Source organism: Choloepus didactylus, chromosome 7, assembly GCF_015220235.1.
Source record: "Choloepus didactylus isolate mChoDid1 chromosome 7, mChoDid1.pri, whole genome shotgun sequence".
In the NCBI taxonomy this organism is placed as follows: domain Eukaryota; kingdom Metazoa; phylum Chordata; class Mammalia; order Pilosa; family Megalonychidae; genus Choloepus; species Choloepus didactylus.
In genome coordinates this window covers 111,119,212-111,144,388 of record NC_051313.1, presented here as the reverse complement: position 1 = coordinate 111,144,388, position 25,177 = coordinate 111,119,212, and the positions used below count along the sequence as shown (strand labels likewise).

The 25,177-nt window shown below is 49.5% G+C and overlaps 1 protein-coding gene across 1 annotated transcript in view; it reads right to left on the bottom strand.

Annotated features, from left to right (window-relative positions):
• Positions 1-275: 275 nt before the first annotated feature.
• LRFN2 (leucine rich repeat and fibronectin type III domain containing 2) overlaps positions 276-25,177 on the bottom strand; it is a 183,194-nt gene continuing 158,292 nt past the window's right edge. The window contains exon 3 of the mRNA XM_037843731.1: positions 276-1,604. Coding sequence (XP_037699659.1) covers positions 632-1,604 — 973 coding nt within the window. The 3' untranslated portion in view covers positions 276-631. The remainder of the gene's footprint in view (positions 1,605-25,177) is intronic.

Genomic DNA, 25,177 nt, shown 5'->3' with positions numbered 1-25,177 from the left:
AGCAAAGGAAACTGGGCCAGAGATCAGGAGGGTTCCTCACCCTTCCCGGGTGGGGGTGGTGGTGGTTTGGGAATCATCAGGGGCCTGGGCGGGGGACTCCCACGTCTTCCCCCAAACTAGTGTGGAACTGGAATCACTCTTTTCTCCCATCAACCGACAATACTCATCCACTACCGGGACTGCTGGAAATACACTTTCCTATGTAAAGTAAACTCTCAAGTATCCATGTGAATGAAAAAGCAGAGTCTGGGAAATGGAAAAGAAAAAAATAATTAAGAAACAAAACAACACTGGAACCATAAGCAATCCAAAGCCACTTGCTTATACGCTACATTTGTGATTAGAAAGGCGAGAGTTTGGCCTTTCCAAACACTCAGGGCTCAGTCCCACATTTTAGCGAGTCCATTTTCCCTGAGCACACCCTGGCTGGGTGGTGGGGGCGGGGCCCGGGCGGGTGATGCGGTGGGGTGGGGTGGGGACGGGGAGAAAAGGCTGTTGACAGGGAGACGAAGCTGTCCCTGGATGTAAACATCGCCATGGAAACTCCACAAATCCTTGCCAGTAAAGATTCTTTCCCCTTTTTTCACCCTGAAAGGGTGGGAGGGAGGATGCCTTCGCCCCCTCCCCAAGCCTACACCGTGCTCTCCATCACCCACTCAGAGCTGCCCAAAGTCCCCCGCGCCCCCACCAGGTCACTCTCCTCAAAAGGCAAGAGCATGCCATTAACAGAGAGGCTGCGCTTTGTCCAGATGTTGGAGACTCTGCGAGGGGGGCTGTAGCCACCCGCGGCCACCTCTCCCACCGCCGCAGCTGCGAAGTCCCCCATGTCGAAGGAGTGGCTGCGTTTGGTCTTGCCCTCCAGGGGCAAGGGGAGCAGACTCCGGGCCCGGGCCGCGGGGGGCCCCAGCAGGGGCTCCCGGTCCGAGTGGCAGCCCCTGGCTGACGTCCCGGACCCACTCCCGGCTGGAGTCCTGGAGTCCAGCAGCTCCTCCTTTCTCTGGCTCTTGAGGTCCAGGGAGGCAAAGGCCCCCATCAGGCGGTCCAGGTTGGGCTTGGGGCGGGGGGCAGGGGGTGGGAGCCTCCAGGGGGCGCGCCCCAGCCCCGCCGCGTCCCCGCTGCCCAGGGAGCTGGAGGAGGAGGAGTCACTGGCTCGGGCCAGGCTGGCGCTGAACTCCGCGAGCTCGTTCCGCACCACCACCTTGGGCGGCCCCTGCGGGGGGCCCCCAGCGGGCACGCTGCCCGGGGCCGGCGGCTGGGCCCCGTTGGTCTGGGAGTACACGTTGCTGACAGCGGCGGCCGCCATCTTGGTGGGGGTCTCCTGGTTGCAGACCTTGTAGCGCACCATGAGGATGACGATGAAGACCAGCAGCGTCGCCACGATGATGCCCCCGATGACCAGGATCATGGTGCCGCCCAGGATCTGGCTGTGCATAGACTGGCACTGAGGGTAGTCCGCCTTGGTGAAGAACTGGGTGCAGCCCACGATGTTGGTGGCCGTGAGTGTCGTGGCCGTGTCGTCCCACATGGCCAGCACGCACAGGTCGTAGCCAGTCCCTGACACCAGGTTGTTGACCACAAAGGCCCTGCTGGAGGCTGGGATCATCCTGGGGGGATAGGGGCAGAGACACAGGGTGAGGGAGTGTGGGGTGGGAGAGGCAGGGTGATGGGGGCAGACAGAGAGGGATGAAGACACAGAGTGACAGACGGTAAAGAGGAGAGTCACAGAGCCGTGGAGGGGGAGAGAGATGGACAGACAGACACCGGGACACAGTAAGAGATAGGGACAGAGCCAAAGAAAGAGTGACAGAGAAGTGAAGACACACAAAGGGGAGAGATGGAGAGACAGAGAGGCGGAGAGAGAGGGGGAGAGGAAGTGGTAGGAGCAGGGCACAGGAAATCATGAGAGTCAGAAAGAGATGTGAGAAGAGAAAGAACAAGTCAGAGAAAAGAGCAGCAGGTTGGGGTGAAAGTGGAATGAGAGAGAAGGATTCAGGGGTGGAAGTGGCAGACGGGCAGAGAAGATTCATGGTACGCGGAGATCAGGTGCAGAAAAATGACACACAGGATGTGGAAGTAGAGAGGTAATGAGTATGAAGATAAAGGCCAGGAGAAAGGGGATAATTAAAAATAGGGCCAAGGGGAGTTGATTAGAGGTAGAGGTAGAGAGAAGAAAAGGGAAGGACTCAAGCAGAGATGAGCGACAGGAGACACAGGGAGAAGCAGAGGGAGAGACACAGAGAGGCAGAGAGGTTAAAGGCGTGAACCAGCAGAGATTAAACAAAGGGACGTCCCCCCTCCCGCCATGTCTGCGGCAAATGTCCTCTCAGTTGGCTGGGAAGTGGGGGGGGAGGGGCAGGTGGAGTCAAGCCGGGCGTGGCCCCGACTCCAGCCTGCCCCTGAGGCACCATCCTTCCCTTGTCCTGTCCCCTGCCATTCATTGGGATCAGTAGCAGCATTTGCTGAGCCCCTTCTCAGGGCCAGGATCTGCTGAGTCAGAGACAGGATCCTGCCCTGAGGAACCACCTCCAAGGGGCTTCCTAAAAATATTTGTGCTGCAGGCTGGGGCATGGGAAGGGTGGCAGGGGCTTGCTAAGCAAGCATGCTGCCTGGAAGTGGAGAAGGCAGTTCAATTTTAAGGACATGGGAAATTCTGCATTCCAGAGGGAAGAGATGATCCCTGATCCCTTCATCATAGCAGACCAGGCTCAGTCAAAGAAATCTGGGGAAAGTTTCTCTGGCTGGGCAAGGCCTTGACTGGTTCCTCTGCCTGATGGGACAGTCATCTCCTCACCCTGCAGCTTGGGCCTCTTTGTCCTGGGGAACTTCAGAAAACCTGGAAGCAAACCCTGATCTCTAAGGCCCTTGTCGAGGTATCTGCCTTCTGCTTGTGTCACCCCCATAAATGCTTCTGCAGAAACGCTCATCTAGGCCTGAAAGTACCACATCCCTCTCTGCAGCCTTGCTGGTAGCCCCCCACTCCCAAATAGCAACCCGTTCTCCTGTTCCCTGCCACTCCAGAACAAAAGGGTTCTATCAGCTCTGTCAATCCCTCATACCTGGAACCAGGCAGCTTAATTGAGATCTCAAATATGAAATACTGGAGCCTGAAAACTTCCACCCGGGAAATCCACACTGAGGATTGGAGCTGACAGGCAGATATTGATGTCCTGTCAGTGGGCAGCCCCAGCGGCTGCTGCGTCCCTGCAGACCCTCCCAGGCCACTCTGCTGCTGGAGGAGCCATGCAGGAGGAAACCAGTGCATGGCCAGAAGTGGGGCAGAAGAGGCCCAAGTGGGGGAGGTGGGGGCGGATCCGGCTAACCTGCGGGCCAGCCCTTTGGTCGGGGAATTCACAGCCACACTTTCATCTGGACATCATGAGGATAGACATCAGTGCTCCTATTCTGGAGGAGGAATGGCTGAGACTCAGGCGGGCTGAGCGATGTGCCTGAGACCACACAGCTGGGATGGCTAGGAAGGGATGGTTGGGACTTGAACACTACCCTTCCAGGGCCACAGGCTGGGCTTGTCCCATCCCATGTGACAGGCATGGGCTGCTTGTCCTCATGGCATTTAAGAGTTGGGTCAGCCACCCCCTTCCCTGGGTCGGTGCTCAGAACCCCCAGTCACACGACTCCGCCAGCAGGATCCCTGGCCTGCTGGGTCAGCTGCCAGGCAGGGCCCAAGAAGCCCTGTGTGCTATGGGGGACACGAGAGTCCTCCAAGGCCCCCCACAGAGTGGAGCTAATGATGTAGTGGAGCTAACTGGAGAGGCAGGAGTGACGAGCGCAGTGACAAGTGCCTGGAAAAGTGACAGTAGGAGCAAGGACTTGGGTTTCCTGTGTGCCAGGCTCTGTTCTAAGTGCCTTAGTCCTTTAGCAACCCTCTGAGGTAGAGAGAGGGAGGACAACAAAATATCCACCCATCCTCCAAGCTAGAACTGGAGTGGGCCAGGTCCCCCTTCATTTCTGCCACCTTCACATCATTCTGGCTGGTAGAGTCCACCTTCTAAACTTCTCCCTCCCTTCCACCTCTGCCCACATGCTTTTGCTTAGGCCTTCCCATTCCTCGTCTGGATGAATGCGACAGCCTCCAAACAGGTGCTCGGCCTCTGGTTTTGCTCCCTTAAAAGGCCATTCTCAGCGCCACCATCTCCAGAGTGCTCCATCCAGAACACGGTGCTGGCCATGCCCTGTACCCACTGAAACAGCCTTCGAGGGCTGACACTAACCTATGTCAGGCAGCCCAAGCTCCTCCCCAGGGCTCTCAAATGCCGTCTTCACAGAGCCCCAGACCAGCTGTCTCATCACATTCTGGTCTTCCCACCGACACACCCTCTAAATTTGCCCACATTCTTAAAAACTTGCCCAGGTACAGTAAAACCTCAGAATCAGGGTTCCTTCAGGACAAAAGGCACCTGAAGACTTTATTTATAAAGGAACTAACTACAAAGAGGTGGATGGAGATTAGGGGACCACAAGGGAAAGTGCAAAAACCTAAGGCTACCAGCAGCCCAGCTGTTACCACACCTAGGCCCGAGGGTACCAGGGGAGGTTATCGAATCCAGGAAGGGGAAAGAATCATCTAGATCAGTGTTACTCAGACATGGTTCGCAGATCAGTGCAGACCCATGAGCTGTTTGATCCTGGTTCATGATGAGAGAGTACAAAGATTGATAGCAGGCATTAAGAAAGTGTTACAGCAAATCGTCAGTGGTTGTGAGGTCCAAGGGCATGGTTATGTTATCTGATAATTTATTTGTGTTCTGTTTTACAGGATCATGGATCTGCAGTGAATTGGGGGAAATGCCACTGGCCATACACCATGAATAGCTTCAGCACTGGTCCTGAGCAGAGCTTCTCACCCTCGGCACCGGTGACATTTTGGGCAGGGTAATTCTTTGTTGTCGAGGCTGTCCTTGCATTGTAGGATGTTTTGCAGCATCCTTTTTGGCTTCCACCCACTAGGTGCCATCGAATCCCCTCCTCCCCCAAGTTGTGACAATTAAAAATGTCTCCACACATTCCCAAATATCTCCTGGGGGACAAAATCTGTCCCCCTCTCCCATACCTCAGTGAGAAACACTGGTCCAGAGAAGAAGGTCAAACCCAGGCAGCCAGGGGTGACCCCATAGGGTGGGGACCAGGCAAATACCCTCACCGCACTTCCTCCCGCTGATCTCCTACCACTTGTCCCGGAGGCTGAACCCAACCAAAAGCCCAGGCTTCTGGCATCCACTGGTCAGTCTTCCAGGCTACAGAGTGGGGTGGGGAGACGCAAAAGGTGATGTCTGGTACAATCATCAGGTCATAGCCTTCTTTGTGAAAGACATTCTGAAAGCCTGATACATTTCTTTCCATCAAATAAACTAGTGGCAACTCTGTTAGCAGAAAGCACAAATTGCTATTTTAAGTGGCTCCACAGTGTTAAATTTAATTAAGCTCACATGCTCCAAAACACAATTTAAAACTGCAACCCCAAGCACATGCCCAGGAAAAACAAAACAAGCATAAGTGGCTGCTTCTGAGTTGCTTTTTTTTCCCCGTTAATATTCTTTTGGCATTTGCTCATTCAGTTTAACATCGCAATCTACAGCTGATACCAGAGGTTTAAGAAGAAATCATAGCAGTGCACCAGTTATTTCACTGTTTGCTCTCACTTCTGTTTTCCACCTTTCTCCTGCCCTGCTCTATGTGGCAGGGAACTACATTTCCCAGGCTCCTTTGCCCTCGAGCTTCCAGGCGGAGCTGGCCAATGTGGAGGAAGTCTAGGGAGTGGGAGATGGGGAGAAGCCTGGTACCTTTCTCCTTTTCTGCTTCAAGGAGGGTCTCCCTGTCAGAAGCTGGGTCTCCCCTATGATTCTAGCTCCCACAGAGCAGACCTCACTGGAGTTCTGCCTCCCCCCAGATAGCCCTGGATCTTAAGCTCTGGCCACAACACCCCCGCCCTGGTTCCTCCAGCCCTGGGCGGGGATGGGGAAGTAGGGGGTAATGGATGGGGAAGTGGATGACAGTGGCTTCCTGCTTTTGCTAATCTCTAGAAGCTCACTGTCCCCTGGTTGACCACTCAGCAATCCTACCACCTGTATAAACAAATCCCTGCCCTCAACATCCTCTTTTGAAAGGATACTGATATATATTGATATTTATGTATTTTCTACTGAATCCTAACTGATACAAGGAGATACCTTTAATTTGACAAGAATATTCTATATCTTTTCTTTGCACTTTGGAAAAGGCTGTCATTACTTCATGTCAGCAGCAGCACATCTTGGTCTTAACTGGTGGAACTCCTGTTTTAGGAAGCGCTTTGCCAGTCTTCCTGAATCACTCCTCACTTCCCAAGGAGGCCACCTTGTCCCCTTTGCTTACAGAGTCCCCTCTTCTGGAAACGTCTTCCCTCATTCTCCACCCACTGACCTCATCCTTTAAAGGCTGGCTCAAATATCATCTCTGACCCCACAGGGAATTCTCCTCCCACTGCTCTCCTTCATTCCCTTGTTTGAGTGCCTCTCACGTAGTAGTTTCATGTTTATTCGTGTTTCCCTTGAGGACAGGGGCTGTGTCTTATTCATCTTTGTATCTCCACTGCCAGTCAGGATATCTGGCCTAGAGTCATTGCTGAGTAAACATTTACCCTATGATTGAGCAGTAAATGAAAGAGTGCTTGGTGAAATGTTGAGGCCTATACAAATGTAAGGGATTCTTGTTTAAATCTAAGGGCTGGCTAATGATGAACTTTCAAAGGCTGTGACTGGTGTTGAGATCTTTCTGGAAAGGCAATTTTCTATATCCTTGAAGGTAACCCTATGGACAACCTCAAAGACCTTCATATAGATATGACTATAGATATGTGTTTGGGGTGTGTAAGTGCAAATGTGTAGGTGAGAGTGTGAGCACATGTGTGAAACAATGTGCGTGGGGTATGTCCGTGTGTCTAAGAAGTACTTAGAGCTGGATGTTGTGTGTATTTATGAGTATATGCGTGGTGCGAGAAGGGGGTTGGAGTGTAAATGTTTCAATGTATGCGGTTTTTCTTCTGGCAAAATTAGGTACTGCTCTGCCCCTCTTATCACCTAGAACCTCTCCCCCCACCCCCCAGAGGTCCCCACATGGCCCATAACACTTCTAGGTGACTCCCCGAGTGACCTCTCCCAAGGGTTTGCCACACATTAAAGGCATTTGGGGCGTTGGAATAGGAATGGGAGGGATTCTAAGGGTCTCCAAGGGGCAGGTAATCACTCCACCTTGGCCTCGCAGCAAAGCCTGTGAGTGACTACAAAAATCTGCTCTCTTTCCTTCCTGGCCTCATGTCTGGACTACACACCCCAGCCTCCCCTTGCAGTTAGGTGTGTCCAGGTGGTAAGTTCTGGCAGATGGAACGCAGTGGTATGGCGTGTGCCCTTCTGGGCCGGGCCTTCTTCAGAGCAGTGTGCCTCCCCACAACTCTTCCCTTCTGCTGGCTGACCCTGGTGTGGTGACCGGCCTCGACCATGAAGGTGACAACATGCAGGTGGTAGACACTGGGGGCCCAGGTCTCCACGGGAGAAAGGTCGACTGACAAAGCTGGTCTACCTGCCCTGCACTGTTAAGGGAGCAAGAAATGAAACTCTATTGTGTTTGAGCCTTTGCACTTTTAGAGCCATTTGTAACAACAGTCAGCTTCCCCTGACTGATAGAACCCCCTGCAGATAAGGTGAGTGAGCCTGAGGAGTCTGTTGTGTGGAGGTGTGTGGGAGAAAAAGAGAAGGTGAGTGTTGGGGTGACTGAAAGTGTGTGTATGTGTGTGCATATTTGTGTCAGAGAAGAAACTGCTGCTGGTGTTTACACAAGAAATGAAATCCTTGCTTTCCTGGAATTCTCAACAAACGCCACCCCTTTGAACTGCAAGTCTCCTCAAGCCTCCATTTCCCCCTCAGCAACACCAGCACCACCTTTTATTAGGTGCTCTCCCCTTCCCGCCATCAGTGATGTACCACAGCAGCCTAGTGAATCCTAGCACGAGGACATCACGCCTTCCCCTTCCACGGCCCCAGCTCTGCATCCTCATTACTGGCTCCTCACAGAACCACCAGCCTGCCAACCTCTCTGGCCAGCCATGAGATCTCACATGAAGGGCCTCATTAACTGAGGCAAGCAGCCCTGGCTTCCCAGCCTCTCCCTCTCCCTGCAAACCTCAGGGGCCTGCTTCCTTCCCTGCATGTTGCAAGGAAGTAGAGGAGACCTGGTGGCTTCTTGCTTATACACAATTTATTGAGTATCTACTACATGCCTGGCACTTGGCAGGTATCTTTTAATCTGCACCTTAATTCTATGACATAGGAATCATTAACCCCACATTGCAGGTGAAGAAACCGAGGCTCAGGCAGCTATGTCGCCTGCCCAAGTACATACAGCTGCTAAGGAAGTGGCTAAGCCAGTATGGTGGGCCAGGTCTGCCGGCCACTAAGCATGATCTTCCCTACATTGAATCACCTTGAACTGAGTCCAGTAGAATCAGATTTTAGGATCAAGCAAGTCTTAAAGTCAGGCCAACTGTTTGAGAGCAATTAAAAAATACCCAAACCCTTTGGTGGCTAAGAGATTTCAAATGGAGACAAGGGATCATTCTGGAAGTTGTTCTTATGCATTATATAGATATTCTTTTAAGTTTCTAGTGTATTAGAATAGCTAGAAGGAAATACCTGAAACTGTTGAAGTATAATGCAGTGGCCTTGATTCTTTTTTTTTCCTTCCCATTTTTTTAAAAAAATTCAGTTTTATTGAGATATACTCACATACCATACAATCATTCATGGTGTACAATCAACTGTTCACAGAACCATCATATAGTTGTGCATTCATCACCACAATCAATTTTTGAACATTTTCCTTACACCAGAAAGAATAAAAAACAAAAGTATAAAAGAACACCCAAATCATCCCCCTCAGCCCACTCTATTTTTCATTTAGTTTTTGTCACCATTTTTCTACTCATCTATCCATACACTGGATAAAGGGAGTATAAGCCACAAGGTTTTCACAATCACACTGTCACCCCATGTAAGCTACATAGTTATACAATCATCTTCAAGAATCAGGGCTATTGGATTGCAGTTTGATAGTTTCAGGTATTTCCTTCTAGCTATTCCAATACACTAAAACCTAAAAAGGGATATTTATATAGTGCATAAGAATGCCCTCCAGAGTGACCTCTCAACTCTATTTGAAATCTCTCAGCCACTGAAACTTTATTTTGTTTCACCTCGCTTCCCCCTTTTGGTCAAGAAGATTTTCTCAATCCCACAATGAGTGGCCTTGATTCCTGATGATGACTGTACAGCTATGTGGCTTTTATCATGTGACTGTGTGATTGTGGAAACCTTGTGACTGACACAACCTGGGTCCAGTGTATGGACAGATGAGTAATAAAATAAAGACAAAGAATAAATAAATGGGGGTGGTGGTGGTGGTAGTGTGCCGGTTTGTGTATTTATGTCCCCTAGAAAAAGCCATATTCTTTAATGCATTCCTGTGGGGGCAGACGTGTTATGTGGATTGGGTTGGAACATATTGGTTCTGTGTCCATGGAGATGTGACCCATCCAACTGTAGGTGATAACTCTGACTGGATAATTTCCATGGAGGTGTGGCCCTGCCCATTCAGTGTGGGCCTTGTTTAGTTTACTAGAGTACTATATAAGCTCAGACAAAAGGAGCTCACAGGTAGCTGGAGCTGGCTGTTGCAAGCTGACGCAGACATTTTGGAGCACGCCATTTTGAAATGCAACCTAGGAGCAAGCAGACGCCAGCCACGTGCCTTCCCAGCTAACAGAGGTTTTCTAGATGCCAATAGCCTTTCTCCAATGAAGGTACCCTTTGTTGACGGACACTTTATGGCCTTAAGACTGTAACTGTGTAACCAAATACACCCCCTTTTATAAAAGCCAACCCATTTCTGGTGTTTTGCATTCCAGCAGCATTAGCAAACTAGCACAGGGGGAATAAGGGGTAAGGGATGTTTTGGGTGTTCTTTTTTATTTATTTTTTATTTTTAAATTTTTATTATTTTTTTGAGTAATGAAAATGTTCTAAAATTGTTTGTGGTGATGAATGGACAACTATGTGATGAGCCATTGATTGTATACTTTGGATGGATTATATGGTGTGTGAACATATCTCAATAAAATTGCATTAGAAAAATACACCTACATATTAAAAAAAAATACCCAAACCCTTATATATTGCGTTACAATGACAAATAACATTTACTGACCACCTACTGTGTTCCAGATACTGTTCTGAATACTTTGCATATATTAACTAATTCAATCTTCACAACCACCTGTGAAGGTGGTGCTATTATTACCTCCCTCTTATCCATAAGAAAATTGAAGCTCTAAGAGATTAAGTGACTTACCCAAGGTCTCACAGAGAGGATGTTTGTTCCCAGCCAAGATTTAAACCCAGCACTATCACATTACCTCAGTTAATGTTCACGATAACCCTGGGTAGTTGCTTTCGTAATTTCCTATCTTAGAGACAGTGAGTAACTGAATGGCCCTGGTGTTGTAGAGCTAATTAGGGGTGGACATGGGATTCCAAAGAGTGGTGAAGGTCCTCTCCCTGCCTCTGAATGCACATTCATGGGAGGTCTGAAGGAAACGTGGGAGCCACATGGATATCTGTGGGCAGAGTTTCCAGGCAGAGGGACCTGCCAGTGCAAAGGCTCTGAGGCAGAAACAGTGAGGAGACCATTGCGGCTGGAGCAGAGAGATGGAATGGGGGAGTGGAAGGAAACGAAGCCACCCAGGTAGTAGCCAGGTGCCAGGTTCTGGAGGGCTTGCAAATACATTCACTCTTGTGTTCCAACTCTGATGAACTGGTAGTGAGTGCTGATTGCTGGGCACCAGTGTTGAGAAGGATTCTGAGGTTGTGTTCAATCTTGGTGGAACAGAGTACTACAGATCTGGAAGAACCTGTGTCTCATACTTGCTGTTCCTGGTCTAGTGATCAGAGAATAGTTAAAGAGAATTACCAGTTGAAGTCCTAGAATCCTCTCTTCTGGTATCTGGTACCCAGTGCTGCCTTCTCTAAATACATGGCCCTGAGTGAGTACAGGGGAAGACACGTGAGTGCACTTTAGCAAGGGACTGTTGCGGAGCTGGTGGGACTCCGTGCCAACTCCAAGGATCAGAAGCCTTTTATCAACTTCTGGGCAGGAGCCACGGGGTAGGCTTTGTTTTGGCTCTACCCTTTGCTCTCTTGGGAACATGGGACTCCTTCAGGTGTTCTGAGACACCCCTTGCTTATTGCAGTTACCTTGCCCCATTGATGAGTAAATGGAACCAGGCTCTGCTCAACATGATGAGGTTCTCTGAGGCAGAGCACCCCAAACGGAGCCTCAATCCTCAGGGTGTCCAGACATCAATTCCCATATTGGGACAGTGGGCAGAGTTGGGGATCAAAATCTCCAGTTGAATTGGCCTCTGGGTGCCCTCCCCTACTCCGGCCTCCCAGCCTCTCCTCCACCAGCAGCCAGAGAGAGCCTGTTAAAAACCCAAGTCAGATGCTGTCCTTCCTCTGCTCAAAACCCTCCAGGGCCTGCCGTCTCATGCAGAGCCAAAGTCCTCACAGGGCCCGCAGGCCCATGTGACCCACCTCCTCACATCTCAGTTCCTCTCCTCCTACTCCCCTCTGTGCCAGTCACCCAGCCTCCCTGCTGTTCCTCCAATCTGCCAAACGTTCCATCTCAGGGCTTTTGCACTGGCTGTTCCCTCTGCCAGAACACCCTTCCTCCACGTGTTCAAATGACTCCCTGCCTCGCCTCCTTCAAGACTCTGCTCAAAAGCCACCATCTCTGATCCCACCCCCAGCTTCCCCAAACCCCCTACTCTGTTCCATTTTCCCAGTGGCACTTTTAATGCCTGTGCTGGTTTGACTCTGTTAAGTACCCCTTAAAAGAGTATATTCTTTTAATCCACACTTGTGGGGGCAGACCAATTGTGGTCTGATTATTTCTATGGTGGGTCTTAATTAGTTTACTGGAGTCCTTAACTGCTCAGGACAGGGGCCAACACAGACCCAGAAGTTTGGAGAGACGCTTAGAGATGCAGACAGAAAGGCATTTGGAGATGCTAAGATAAGAGATGAAGCCCAGAGTTTGCCCTGGAGAAGCTAAGTGAGAATGCACAGATGCTTAAAGAGAAAGCCACTGGAATAAGAAGCTGAAAGTATTGCAACCAGGGAGCAAAGGACCAGCAGACGCTAGCCATCTGCCTTCCCAGCTGACAGAGGTGTTCCGGATGCCATTGGCTATTCTTCAGTGAAGGTATCCTCTTGTTGATGTTGTAGTTTGGACACTTTTATGGCCTTAGAACTGTAAATTTGTGACCTAATAAAAGCCAATCCATTTCTGGTAAATTGCATTCTGGCAGCTTTAGCAAACTGAAACAATACCAGACAGACAATATCATTTACTTATGTATTATGCTTACAGTTCATTGTCTTTCTCTCCCTCCCTCTCCCACTAGTATGTCAGCTCCAGGATGACAAGGTGTTTGTCTGTTTTGTTCACCGATGTTTCCCCAGAGCCTAAAACAAAGCTCAGCACATAGTAGGCCCTCAATAAACATTTGCTGGAAGGTGAATGAAGTGAGCATTCTATATCTACACTAATACAGTAGCTACATGTGGCTATTTAAATTTAAATTAATTAAAATGAAATAAAATTAAAAATTCGGTTGCTCAATCACACTAGCTGCATTCCAAGTGCCCAATCATCCCACGTGGCTTGTGGCTACCATATTGGACAGCTGTGGAGCATTTTTATCATCGTGGGGAGTTGAATTGGACAGAGCTGCTCTGGTACACATGAAGCAGCCTTATCCACATACCCCAGCATATTGTAGAAATACTACCATTTTCCATGTAAGCCCTGACAGAGCAAACAGGCAGCCAGCCCAGAGAATGTTGTCCAGTTCCAGGACAGCTCACACCAAGGGAAGACTTGGTCTCAGATGCTTTGATCCAGGCCTTTGAGCTCTGTGTCTCCCCTGGTTTTCTCTCCATGGCTCTGATGAGCTTCATTCCTTCTCTTTGGTTCTGTTAGCTTCCCTCAGATCCTAGGACCCCTGGATTCAGTGGGCTGTCCCTGGGGTTCCCCCAGGCCTGCCTCAAGCTCATCTGCCCCCAGCGGTGTTCCGACTCTCCTCCTTATGCACTCAGGCTTCCTTCCCAAGCTCCAGTCCCACCAGCAGACAGCACCAGCCCTTGGCCAAACTGAGTCTTTGGGTCCCTCTCTTCCTTTGTTTCTATATCCTTGTTCCTAGTTTTCTGCTTCCCTTCTCCAAGGGAAGTAGACACTTCTGATACACTAGTCTCTATCAGGAAAAATCCCTGATAAATCCAATAATAATTATAAATATCACCTTTCCCAGAAACACCTACCATTAGGAAGAGAATCTGAAGAGGCAGCAGAGCACAGTGGTTATGAGCATAGACTCTGTCACTTAGACCTCCTGGGTTCAAATCCTGGTTCTGCCACTTACCAGCTGTGTGACCTTGGGCAAACAACCTCTCTTGCCTTAATTTCCTTGAAATATCCTATTTCTATAAAATCATACATTCATAGTCTCTGCCTTGTAGGGTTGTTAGGAAGATCCAACGAATCATGATTCATAAAGAACTTCTTAAGTCAGTGTCTGCTGCATAGTAAGTGCCACATGGAGGTTGGTTAAATAAAGGCATGGGTAATGACTAACCAGAAGAAATGTATGCCTGATGGTGGAAATCCAGACCTCAGACATTTGCAACCTTGTACAAGCTGGAGACTGGGAGACTGGGGCTGGGCTGGCAGGAGGCCATTGTGGCATCTACACTCTTGTGTTTTCCCTCCACATGTGACTCGGAAAATCTTTTTCAGAAGACATATGGTGACGGTTTTAGTTCAGCCCTGGCTGAAGGATTGCAGAGATTACTAGAAATTAGGCCAAAGTAAGCCGAGCCCCAGCAGGCTACCTACACACTCATCTCCCCAAAGTAAGGGCTTATCTGGTGACAGGTGGGTATCACACCTGAAGAGGCACTGTCTTTGATCCCTGACTCAGGAAATACAGCAAATCCAGCTGCTTGGCAAGAATTTGGGAAAGTTGCCAGCCTGTGTTCAGATGAGATGATGGTATCAGTGCCACGGTGCTGCTTCGTGGAGAGGTTAGAGCAAGGAGTTGCAGAGGCCCAGGCACTGGTACCATGGACCAGGGTTCAAACCCCAGCTCCATCACCTACTAGCTGTGTGACCTCAGGCAAGCCACTTCCCCTCTCTGTAAACTGGGGCAGATGGTAGAACCTGCCTCACAGGGTTGCTGAGGTACTGAGTAAAGCCCTATAAATTGAGCAATGCCTGCTGCACGCTGAGTGCTTGGTTAATGTTAGTTAACGTTATGGAGGAAGTCTTCTGGTCCCAATGAGGGCAGAGAAATGAATCCAGGGACGAGGTGAGATGAGCAAACAATGCTGGCAAGTGAGGCAGGTCCCCAACCCACTCGGGATACCAGCTGTCCTGAGATCTGACCATCTGTCTTGCCAGGCTGCTGGGTCCAGCCTGCCCTCTGGCCCAGGTGCTCTCTTGCTGTCTCTCTCTGCCATCTCCATCCACAGACCAGAGAAACTCTGGGTGGAGAGGGGCTACGAAAGTCACCCAGCTCATCAGTCCCTCCATAACAGGCCCATCTGGCTGTCAGCAGTCTGCTCACCCACCTCCTGGGACAGAAGGCTCACTCCATGCCAAGGCCACACATTCCAGCTCTGCATAACTCTGTGTGGCTGAGAATCCCTGCTCTGTGGGGCTGTGCTCTGACAGCCTGCTACTTCCTCCTACTGGCTCCACTTCCATCCCGAGGGGCCACCCAGAACAAGTCTCTTTCTGTCTTTTACATATGTCAGTGCTTCCCAAATTGTGAGGCAGCTGTCTCATCCCACCTTGAGTTTTATTTCTCCAGAATTAACACATCCATTGCTTTCAGCCATTTCCTTGTGATAGCATTTCTAGCTGGCATCCCAGCTGCTCCCATCTGATCACATGCAAATTTGCCTTTAGCCCTCTTCTTTGGGAGGATCTGAGCAGCAGAGAACCATCAGACCCCACCTTCCCCCAGTCAGACACCACATTTCACATGAGGCCCCTGAGAGTACGTTCGACTTTCTGGAAGCTGCATCCCCTCAGTGGCTCACACAGAGTAGACTGTCAATGAAAATGCCCCCTGTGCTTTCCCTCCAGGGTTGCTATTAAGCCACGTAGCTCCCATTCTGTTCTTCTTAAGCAGTGTTTCCATCACGGCAGGCTGGGCTGACCCAGCCGTGCTCCACAGTGCATGCAAGACCTCTCTCTGTTGCTGTCTCTCTCCATCTCTCCTTATCCACGTCTCTATGAATGGAGAACCCTTCTCTGTTTTCAGTTGTCCTTTGGCTTCCAGCACCCAAAGATGGGGTCAGTGTGTCTTAGAGGAAAGAGAATGGACTTCAGAATCAGACAGAAATCTCTCTTTGAAGGCTGGCTCTGCCCCTGATCAGCAGTATGATTCTAGACCATTTTTTTTCCTGTCTCCAGACCTCAGTTTCCTCACAAGTGAAATGGAGATAGTGATGCCAACCTCATCTGGTGAGCATGAGGAACTAAGTGCCCTATGGATCACCACTGATGCTCCTTTCCCTCCCTTCCCAGGGCCATTTGGTACGGTGATGACAAAGACGATGATGATAGTTGTCATTTATCTTCTGGAGGAGCTGAGAAGAGCTTGTTCAATAACAATTCATCATTTACAGAAGAAACGCAGCAGGTGTCAGACCAATTATATCTCATTGTAAACTCAGGAGCATGCAAAATGAAGATTCCCCACCAGCCATGTCTGAGCAGCACTAGAACAACTGGCAGACGCCAAGTCAACTCCAGCTGAAGATGAACTTGATTGGAGAATTCACCCAGTTGGCAGATCCATGATCTCATGGGGGCACCACCTGGGGGCAAATTCACCTGCAGCACCAGCCTCCTCAGAAATGCCACCATAGAGCAATTTCTGCCAGATGGGCAGGAAGTGGAGAGGTTGTTGGAAACATACTAGTCACTTCAGTGTGACACTTCCACAATTTGAGTGACAGTCACCATTGGCAGGAGCTTCTTGATTCTGTCATTCATGGGCATGGTTGGTCCTGGTGGTTCTGGGGCAGTGGGCAGCATGTGGGGAGGAATATGTGGTGGAGAGAGTAGCCTCCTGGCCAGCTGTTAGCCCTTCCACATGTGTCCTGATGAAGAATAAAGTGATTCCAGAAAAGAGCTTGGCATGAATCAAATGCATGGTAAGAGGCTGCTGAAGCTAAGGCCCAGGGGCTCACAGCTGTGCTGTGAACTCAGCTGACCCTGCGTTCAAATCTCGCTCTGCCACTGACTAGCTGCATGACCTTAAGCAGTTTATCTAACCCTCTCTGCTTTAGTTAAATAAGAATACTAGTATCTACTTCAGAATACTATTGTCAGGATTAAATGAGGTAAAGGATGTTAAACTCTTGGCATGGTGCCTGGCAATAAATGAGTGCACAGTCAACACTAGCTTTTGGTACAATGACAACAGCAAAATCAATGGAGACCCTTGATAAAACACATCAGGGTGAAATGAGTTCATCCTGCCTGAAGTCCTAAGTCATTTCATGGATGGATATTGGGGTCATCAGTTATAATCCCCTCCCTCTGTCAGATTAGAAGTTCCCTGGAGAAAAAACTGTATTGTGCCATAGTGAAAAAAGCATGGGGTCCTGTCACTTGCTGACTGTGTGCAATCCTAGGCAAGTCACTCACTACTCCAAGCCTCGCTCAGTTTTCTCACCTGCAATATGGGATTAATAATATTGATCATACAATGTCTTTGTGAAAATTAAATGCAGTAGTATTTGTTTTGTACTGAGCACAGTGTTTACGATATGGTTTGTAATAAAGAGTAGCCATGATGACAGCAGCATTGGACAGGGAGGCACAGAGAGAAAGTGACTTGCCCAAGGACACACAGCAAGTCTGTGACAGAGCCAGGTTTAGAGCTTCATGCTTCCAGAATGGGCCTGAGGATATTTGCTGGGTGGGGACAGCTCTGCCCACCCCCACTCTCCCTCCCACTGGGCTCCAGGGTTGGGACTGTGTCAGGACTTCCCATTTGGCTGGACAGAGTGGCCTCCTCACTGCCCACCCAAGGTCTACTTGAGAGGTTGTTTCTCTTCCACCTTTAATTAATCCCTTCCTGGCCAGCCTGCTTGTTAGAGGCAGACAGCATCTGGGGAGGATCAGCAGAAATGCAGCCCAGCGTTTCAGAAGTGCTGAGTGGGCTCCTCCAGAACAGCAGGTAGAAAGGGCATGTCTCTGTGGGGGTGGGAGAGTCAGGGAGGCTGGCGGCAGGCAGAATGGAGCTGCAACCCAGGAAGCCAGATGTCCTGCAGTCACACTCTGTGGTGGGGTCCAGTCAGCCTCCAGGCACGCAGCCCTGAACCCCAAGGGAAGTGCCGGTTCCTTGGTCACTCACTTGTGAATGGGAGCTGAGTGCCCCATTATAAAAAACAGTGCCTTGTAGTTGTGAATGCTTCATCACTTATATAGGCGTTCAGGTGGACTCACATATTCTTTGACTTTCACTACAATCCTATAGGGCTCATATCCACACTCTGCTTAAAGGATACATGGATATCCTTTACCATGTTACTTAACTTCTCCAGGCTTCATTTTCCTTCTTTGTAAAAACAGATTACACATCAAATTTGCAGAGTCATGTGAAGATTAGAAAGAATATATGCAAAGCACTTGCACACAGTATATACTTAACACATTATATACTGAATGCTTAATCTCCTTAACTATCATCTTTCTCTCTCTCTCTCTCTCTCTCTCTCTCTCTCGATCTCTCTATTCATCTGTCTATATATCTATCTATTGCTCTATCACTCTATCCACCAATCTATCCACCTATCTACCTCTATCATCTATCGCCATCTATCGTCATCCATCTTGCTAATCTTTATTTACAGAGAATACTAACACGGTCCTATACTAACCCCAGTGGGCCCTCCTGCAGTGGTAGAAGGTGAGCTATCTGGGAGTGCCAGTAGTCTTGGGGTTGGGCTCTCCATGCTGAGTGGGAAGGTGAGCCTCATTATGGGAATTTATGCATTAGCCAGGAGCTGTGATCTGCGCCTGGCCTAGAGGTGCACTTTCTTGGTTTTGAATGAGAATAATATATATTCCCCATTCCTTCCCAAGTCTGGGGGCAGTTAGCATGGAATAGATCCACTAAATGCACTTCCATATCCCTGGAGGATCGCCACGGGGGTCTATGATCTTAGTACAGAAATAATCTGTGAGTAAATCATGTGTGAGTAAACCACAGACTTATTCATACCTGTGATTTCCTGGAGTCCTGCCAGCACTGTTTATTGGGGTGTATGGGTCTGGAGGCCCCAAAAAATAGCTGGCAGTCCTCCCTTTCCTGGTCCAGCTGGAGAGGCCACACTGGGCTGCAGGTGGGAGCAGGAGGGAGGCTGATGAAGAACCACCTCTGCCTCTCTCGCCACACAGGGGGGATGGAGGGTGAAGCCCGACTGGGGAGCTGTGTGAGTGTGTGTCCATCGGTGAGTATGTGGGTGTGGTGTGTGTCCACTGGCTGGTGTTTGGGTGTGAATGTGAGTGTATAAGTGTATCCATTGGCTGGTGTGTAGGTGGGTGTGTGGGGTGAGTGTGTGTGTGTGTGTCCATTGGCTGGTGAGCATGTGGGTGTGAGTGGTGAGCATGTGCCCATTGGCTGGTGTGGGTGTGAGTGGTGAGTGAGTGAGTGTGCATCCCTGAGCATGTGAATAGAGATGAGAGGTGGGTGCTGGCTCGAGGTTGAGGGCATATGAGCACATAAATAAGGAGTGAGCATTTGAACAAGTCCGAGCATTTGAGCAAACATCCTTGCAGGGGCCCAGGGGCTCTACAGGATCCTCCTCGCTGCCCCTCAGCCGTGCTCCAGCCTTAGAGGCTTTGCTCTGTCTGTTCCCTCTCCCTGGAACACTCTTCCCACAGACATCTGCTTGGCTCACCTTCTTCAAGTCTGCTCAGATCTCACCTTCTCAGTGAGGCCTGCCTTGGCCAACTGTTCTAGTTTGCTAATGCTGCCAGAATGCAAAACACCAGAGATGGATTGGCTTTTATAAAAGGGGTTTATTTGGTTACACAGTTACAGCCTTAAGGCCATAAAGCGTCCAAGGTAACACTTCAGCAATTGGGTACCTTCACCAGAGGATGGCCAATGGTGTCTGGAAAACCTCTGTTGGCTGGGAAGGCACATGGCTGGCATCTGCTCCAAAGTTCTGCTTTCAAAATGCCTTTCTCTCAGTACATTCCTCTCTAGGCTGCAGTTCCTCAAAAATGTCACTTAGTTGCACTTGGGGTATCTGTCCTCTCTTAGCTTCTCCGGAGCAAGAGTCTGCTTTCAACGGCCGTCTTCAAACTCTCTCTCATCTGCAGCTCCTGTGCTTTCTTCAAAGTGTCCCTCTTGGCTGTAGCGCCTCGTCAAAACATCACTCACAGCTGCACTGAGTTCCCTCTGCCTGACAGCTCATTTATATGGCTCCAATGATCAAGGCCCACCCAATGGGCCGGCCAACACTCCATGGAAATTATCCAATTAGAGTCATCACCCACAGCTGGGTGGGGTGCATCTCCAAAGAAACACTCAAAGAAATCTAATCAAAACTGATAATGTCTGGCCACACAAGATTACATCAAAGATAATGGCGTTTGGGGGCACAATACATTCAAACTGGCACATCAACCTATTTAATGTTGCAATTTCTGCACCACCCCGTGCACACAGCCCCACTTATCCTGCTCAAATTTTCATTTTCACAGAGCACTCATTGCCTCCTCACGTTTATATAATTACTCATTTATTGTGCTTGTTGCCTGCTTCCCCCATGAAGACAAGTGTCTCTAGTTATTTTGTTCACTGATGCATCCTAAGCACCTAAAATAGTCACATTTATTTTATGGTGTATTTGTCGAGTGAGTGAATGTCACTCCTCTCGGGTGCCATCGGTCAGCTAAATCCTGGGACCCAGAAATGAGGGATGTCCGTAATAGTGCGTCTGTTTCCACAGGAGATGAGTGAGTGTGAGGAGTGGCCATCCTTCCTTTGATGTGTACCATATGACAGGGCGAAGCGCAGTGATGAAGGGCTTTGGAACCAGACAGAAAGAGGTTCAACTGGCTCTGTCACTCGCTAGCTGAGTGACGGGGGGCAAACTGCCTAAACTCCCTATGCCTCATGTTCTCGTTCCCTAGGCTGCTCAAAGCAGATACCATAACATGCATTGGCTTTTAGCAATGGGAATTTATTAGTTTACAAGACTACAGTTCTGAGGCCATGAAAATGTCCAAATCAAGGCATCATCAAGATGACACTTTCTTCCTGAAGACCGGCTGCCAGTGATCCTCTACTCCTCTGTCACATGGCAAGACACATGGTGGCATCTGCTGGTTTCTCCCTGCTCTTCTGGGATTTGTTGCTTTCAGCTTCTTGCTTCAGTGACTTTCTCTCTCATCTGAATTTCATTCTCTTATATAGGGCTCCATTAAGAGGATTAAGACCCTGAATAAGGTGGGTCACATCTTAAGATCCTATTCACAAAAGACCCTACGTACAATGGGTCCACACCCACAGGGATGGATTAACTTTAAGAACATACTTTTCTAAGGTACATACCATCAAACTGTCACACCTCAGTTTCTCATCTGTAACATGGGTACAATAATAGAAACTATCCACTTTCTAGGGATGTTGGGTGGATTAAATGAATGCATGGCCATTGAGTCCTGAGAACAGGGCGTGGCTCAAGTCGAACAAAGGTGAGCTATTATGATGACACTCCCTTGCAGCTTAGGGGTGTGGTTTAATTAAATGAATTGGTTCCTCTGAAGGATCTAGCACAGTGGCTGTCACTGGGGGTGGAGGTGCTTAATAAATGCTTCGTGCTCTACTCCCACCCCACTTCTTAAAAGGAAAGAAAATTCTCCCCCAGTCATGGAACCCATATATTTGGGTCTCCTTTGAGTTAGGAAGTTAGTTTCTAGTAAACTTCTTTTTTCTTTTTTTTTTTAAAATCAAGGGAGGAAGTGAGAAACCTCCCACCCCACTCTGCCCTGGGCAACATAGACCCCAGGCCTATATGTTGCTAACAGAATGTGACTGACAAGTACATTTCATCTGGGTATAAGAGGAGCTGGGACTAAGCAGGACCCAGGTGCTGGCCAGAGTCGGACGCCCGTACTTTTCTCCCAGCTCTGGAACACCTAACTTGCTATGTGGCTGGGGACACGTCACTTCCCCTCTCTGGGTCCCTGTTCTTCACTGGCATGTGAGGGGTTAGGATTAGACCTTTCCTTAGGTCCTTTCCAGGCTCACTCAATCACCCAAGAAATTTTTATGAAGCACCTATTATGTGCCAGGCACTGATGTAGGCTGTGGAGTTAAGGCAGGGACTACAGCAGGCCAGTCCCTGCCTCCTGGAGCTGACCTTCTAGTAGGGGGAGGACAGAAAGTAAACAAAACTGGAGAATTCTTCAGTATCTTAGAAAGGTGAATGTGCTATGAGAAAAGGGAAAAGCAGAGCAAGTACAAGAGAAGGAAAAAGGGTAAGAGGGCAGGGAAGGCAGGCTCAGCTTTAAATGGGGTGGTCCGGGGTGGCCTCATTAGAAAGAAGACCTCTGAAGGGAGAGAGATCTTATGTTCCAGGAATCCATGAATCTCAGTGATTCCTAGGTCTGCTATATTCCAGAGAGAGTGCCTTCCGGGGTCCCCATCTCTTCCGTTTCTCCATCTCTGCTCACACTGACTGCCGGCTTGCCCAGTGGGTGACAAGGCCAGATGACAGATCAGCCAAGTTCCCCAGAGTGGTGAGTGATTTACCACTGTCTTTATTCACACTCTGATACTTCACAGCTCCTGCGGCTCTGATGGAATAAATATGGCCTTTTTTTCTTCACTTTGCTTAAGACTCAAGGTCAACAGCCCAGCTGTGATCTATAGGCTGCTTCTCGGCTGGACACCCGCGAGCCAGGGAGCCCCTTGGCTGTCAGAGATTCACTGCGCCATCCTCCAGCCCTGCACACCCACCTGCCCTCAGCACTGGGCCTGAGCCTTGCTCAGCCTGGGAGGCAGTGCCTGCACTGGCTCTGGGGGATGATGGCTCATTGAGGACAGAGACAAAGCCATAAATCTCCTTCTGCTCTCCTAACCACTCCCCGTCACGGGGATTGCACCATGACCCAGGTTTCATTTCAGTCCTGGGAGGAGGCAGCAATGGAGAAGCAGAGCAGCTATGGTTCAAAAGGCAAGTAATAAATTAGAATGCCCCAGACATGGCCATTGGTTTTCCTGGTGTGGAGCAGGGGTGCAAGGCACTCATCAGACTGCCTGCCGCAAATGGAATCCTCCAGGCACTTTAGGTAACTGAAGCCTCCTTCTGCTTGCAAAGCAGCTGTGGGGTTTTTTGGCCAGACATCACCAGTACTGATCGGAAGTTCTTCCACTTGTCTGACTGAGATTCCCTCCTGCTATACCCACTTGGTTTCTCTTGTTTACTCCTTATCCGCAGATGGTGGGGATAGGTCAGTCTGGCTGGCACTTCCCCTGCTTCCTCATGGTGGTCTGATTGATAAGAGGCTGGTGATTCTGGATTTGTTAATAGATTAGGGAGCTGGCAAGGGGACAGTTTACCAGGGAAAAGGTGCCACTGGCCTCTATTTTGAACAGATCCCCTGTGACCCAAGACACACGCTTCCTCCATGTTCTGGGAGGAGGAAGAATGGTTAGGAGCACTTTGCAGCATGAACGTCCTAGGTTTGAAGTGTGACTCTGCCACTTCCTAGCTGGGAGACCTTGGGCCATTTATCTCTCCTCTCTGATCCGGGAGATTCCTAATCTATAAAGTGGGCTGCCTCCCTGGGTGGTCGTGACGGTGCTTGGCACAGTGGGGAGCATACAGCAAGCAGTGCAAGCTCTCAAATGCTACCTGCACATTGTCAAGGAGTCAAGTCCAGACCTTACAGTCAGCCTGCCTAGGTTCAAATCCCAGCCGGGACACCTCGGGTAAGCTTCTCAACCTCTCCATGCCTCAGTTTTCTCATCTGTCAAATTAGGGTAATAATGGTACCTTCTTAATAGGGATGTTATAAGAATTAAATGAGCCCATAAATGGAAACCACTTGGAATAGTACCTGGTGCCTAATAATTTCTCAGAAAGTCTCGCTTTCATTATCATCATCATTACTGGAGAAGAAACTACCTGCATTTACTTGGCACTTTTGACCCAATTTCCATCAATTGGTTTTATGATTTATAAGCCACTTACTTCCAACAAAAGTTAAGAGATGATCTGCGACATGAAGACATGTCTATGATTAGACAAGCAAAACTGATAAAGTTTTATGGCAGATGGAAAATGAGTAAGAAGGTTTGAGCCTCATTACCACACCCAAGCACTGACTCTAGTTATAATCCTGCATGACCTGAAGGTGTCACAGCCCTGGGCCACTTTAACTTTGGGATAAGCTAGGGAGGAGGGGCAGGGCGGCCCTCAGGGCAGTGTGAGGACAGTGGCTTTGTTACGCCAGGGCGGGCTGAGGCTGCCTTCAGATGAGGCGCATCCCTGTAAGGGCCTGCATCCACTCACTTAGCCCTGGCCGTGCCTCATCCAGCAGCCTGCCCACCGCGGGACCCCACACATGGAGGACACCCCACACCTAGCACATATCTGAGATGAGGGGCCAGGGGATGTATAGCGCAGGACACATTCCAGGTCCCTTCCTGCTCCAGACACAAATGTGCCAATCCCTTGACTTGCATTGCCTCCCATGTCTCGTCACTGATTGAGCGCCAACTTGACCTTCTGGGCCACCTCCTCCAGGAAGCCTTCCCTGACCTCCCTGGGTTAGGTCAGTCTCCCAGGACCTGCTCTTACATACCCCAGCACAGCATTTATAATGGCTGTAGTTACCAATCGACATGCCTCATATGTAGTTGTTTAATGTCTGTCCCCCTGAGAAATGTGAGCTGCAGGGGGCCGGAGGGTCCTGTTCGTGGCTGCTTCCCCCATGAGTGGTCCAGAACTGACATCATAAACATAAAATAAAAATCTCTTGAATGATTAAGGATAGAAGGCAAGAATGGAGGAAGGCAGGGAGAGAGGATGTTGAGTCTGAATAAAAAGAATTAGATGAATCATGAAAATTATCCTCAAAAAATTAAAGGGACATATTATGAAAGAAGAATTAGTTTTATTCCTGATGAGGACAGAGGCAGAATCTAATGGCAGGAGGTGAAGGGAGGTGGATTTTTGGGCCTGTATTAAGGAAAACCTTTTGAGCCAGGCAGACCCAACAGTGGTATGGGCTCATTAAGAAAAAAGGCGGTGGGTGGGTGCATTTTTGTCCTTGGAAGTTACCCCAGCATGGGGCAAGTCAACATCCCAAGGTGATGGTGGGAGTGGGGGTGATGGGAGGGAGGGGTGGTGGGCACCATAAGGATTCAGGAAGCCAGAGCTGGCCCGGATGACCCTGAACTGTCTCTTTCTCTGGACTTTGTTTACACTAGGAGAGTCCCAGGAACTTGGCCGATTTTAAAGGGAAGGGAACTGGGTCAACAGAGTTGTGATGGGTGAATACGGGGCTGGTCCTCAGGGCTGGGCTTTTCCCTCCCTCTCCCTCAGCTTTCTCGAGCCCTTAGAAGAACTGTCCACACAGGGGTAACTAGGCTTTGAGCTGTCTTTTGACCCCTTCCACACCCTCCCTCCTCCTGCAGCCCGGGCCTCAATCAGCCCTCCACCGTGTCCTCATCCTCTGTCAGCCAGTCTAGAGGAAACCATTTCAGCATCTCCCAGCGTTTTACCATGAAAGATGCAAAACAAAAACAAAAACAAAAACAAAAACAAAAACAAAACCCACAAAGGTAGAATCGCTGGTCCTCTGATCTTCTGTGAGGGAGGTAGTTTTGCATGGGATCCTGCTTCCCGGCATACTGTAGGCAGGTATGGAAGAGGAGTGGGGTTTGGGGTGTGAACCCCAGCATTCCTGCTTTCCCTGCTTGGGGTGGGCATGCCCCCAGCCCACTCACCTTTTTGCTGCAAGACAGAAG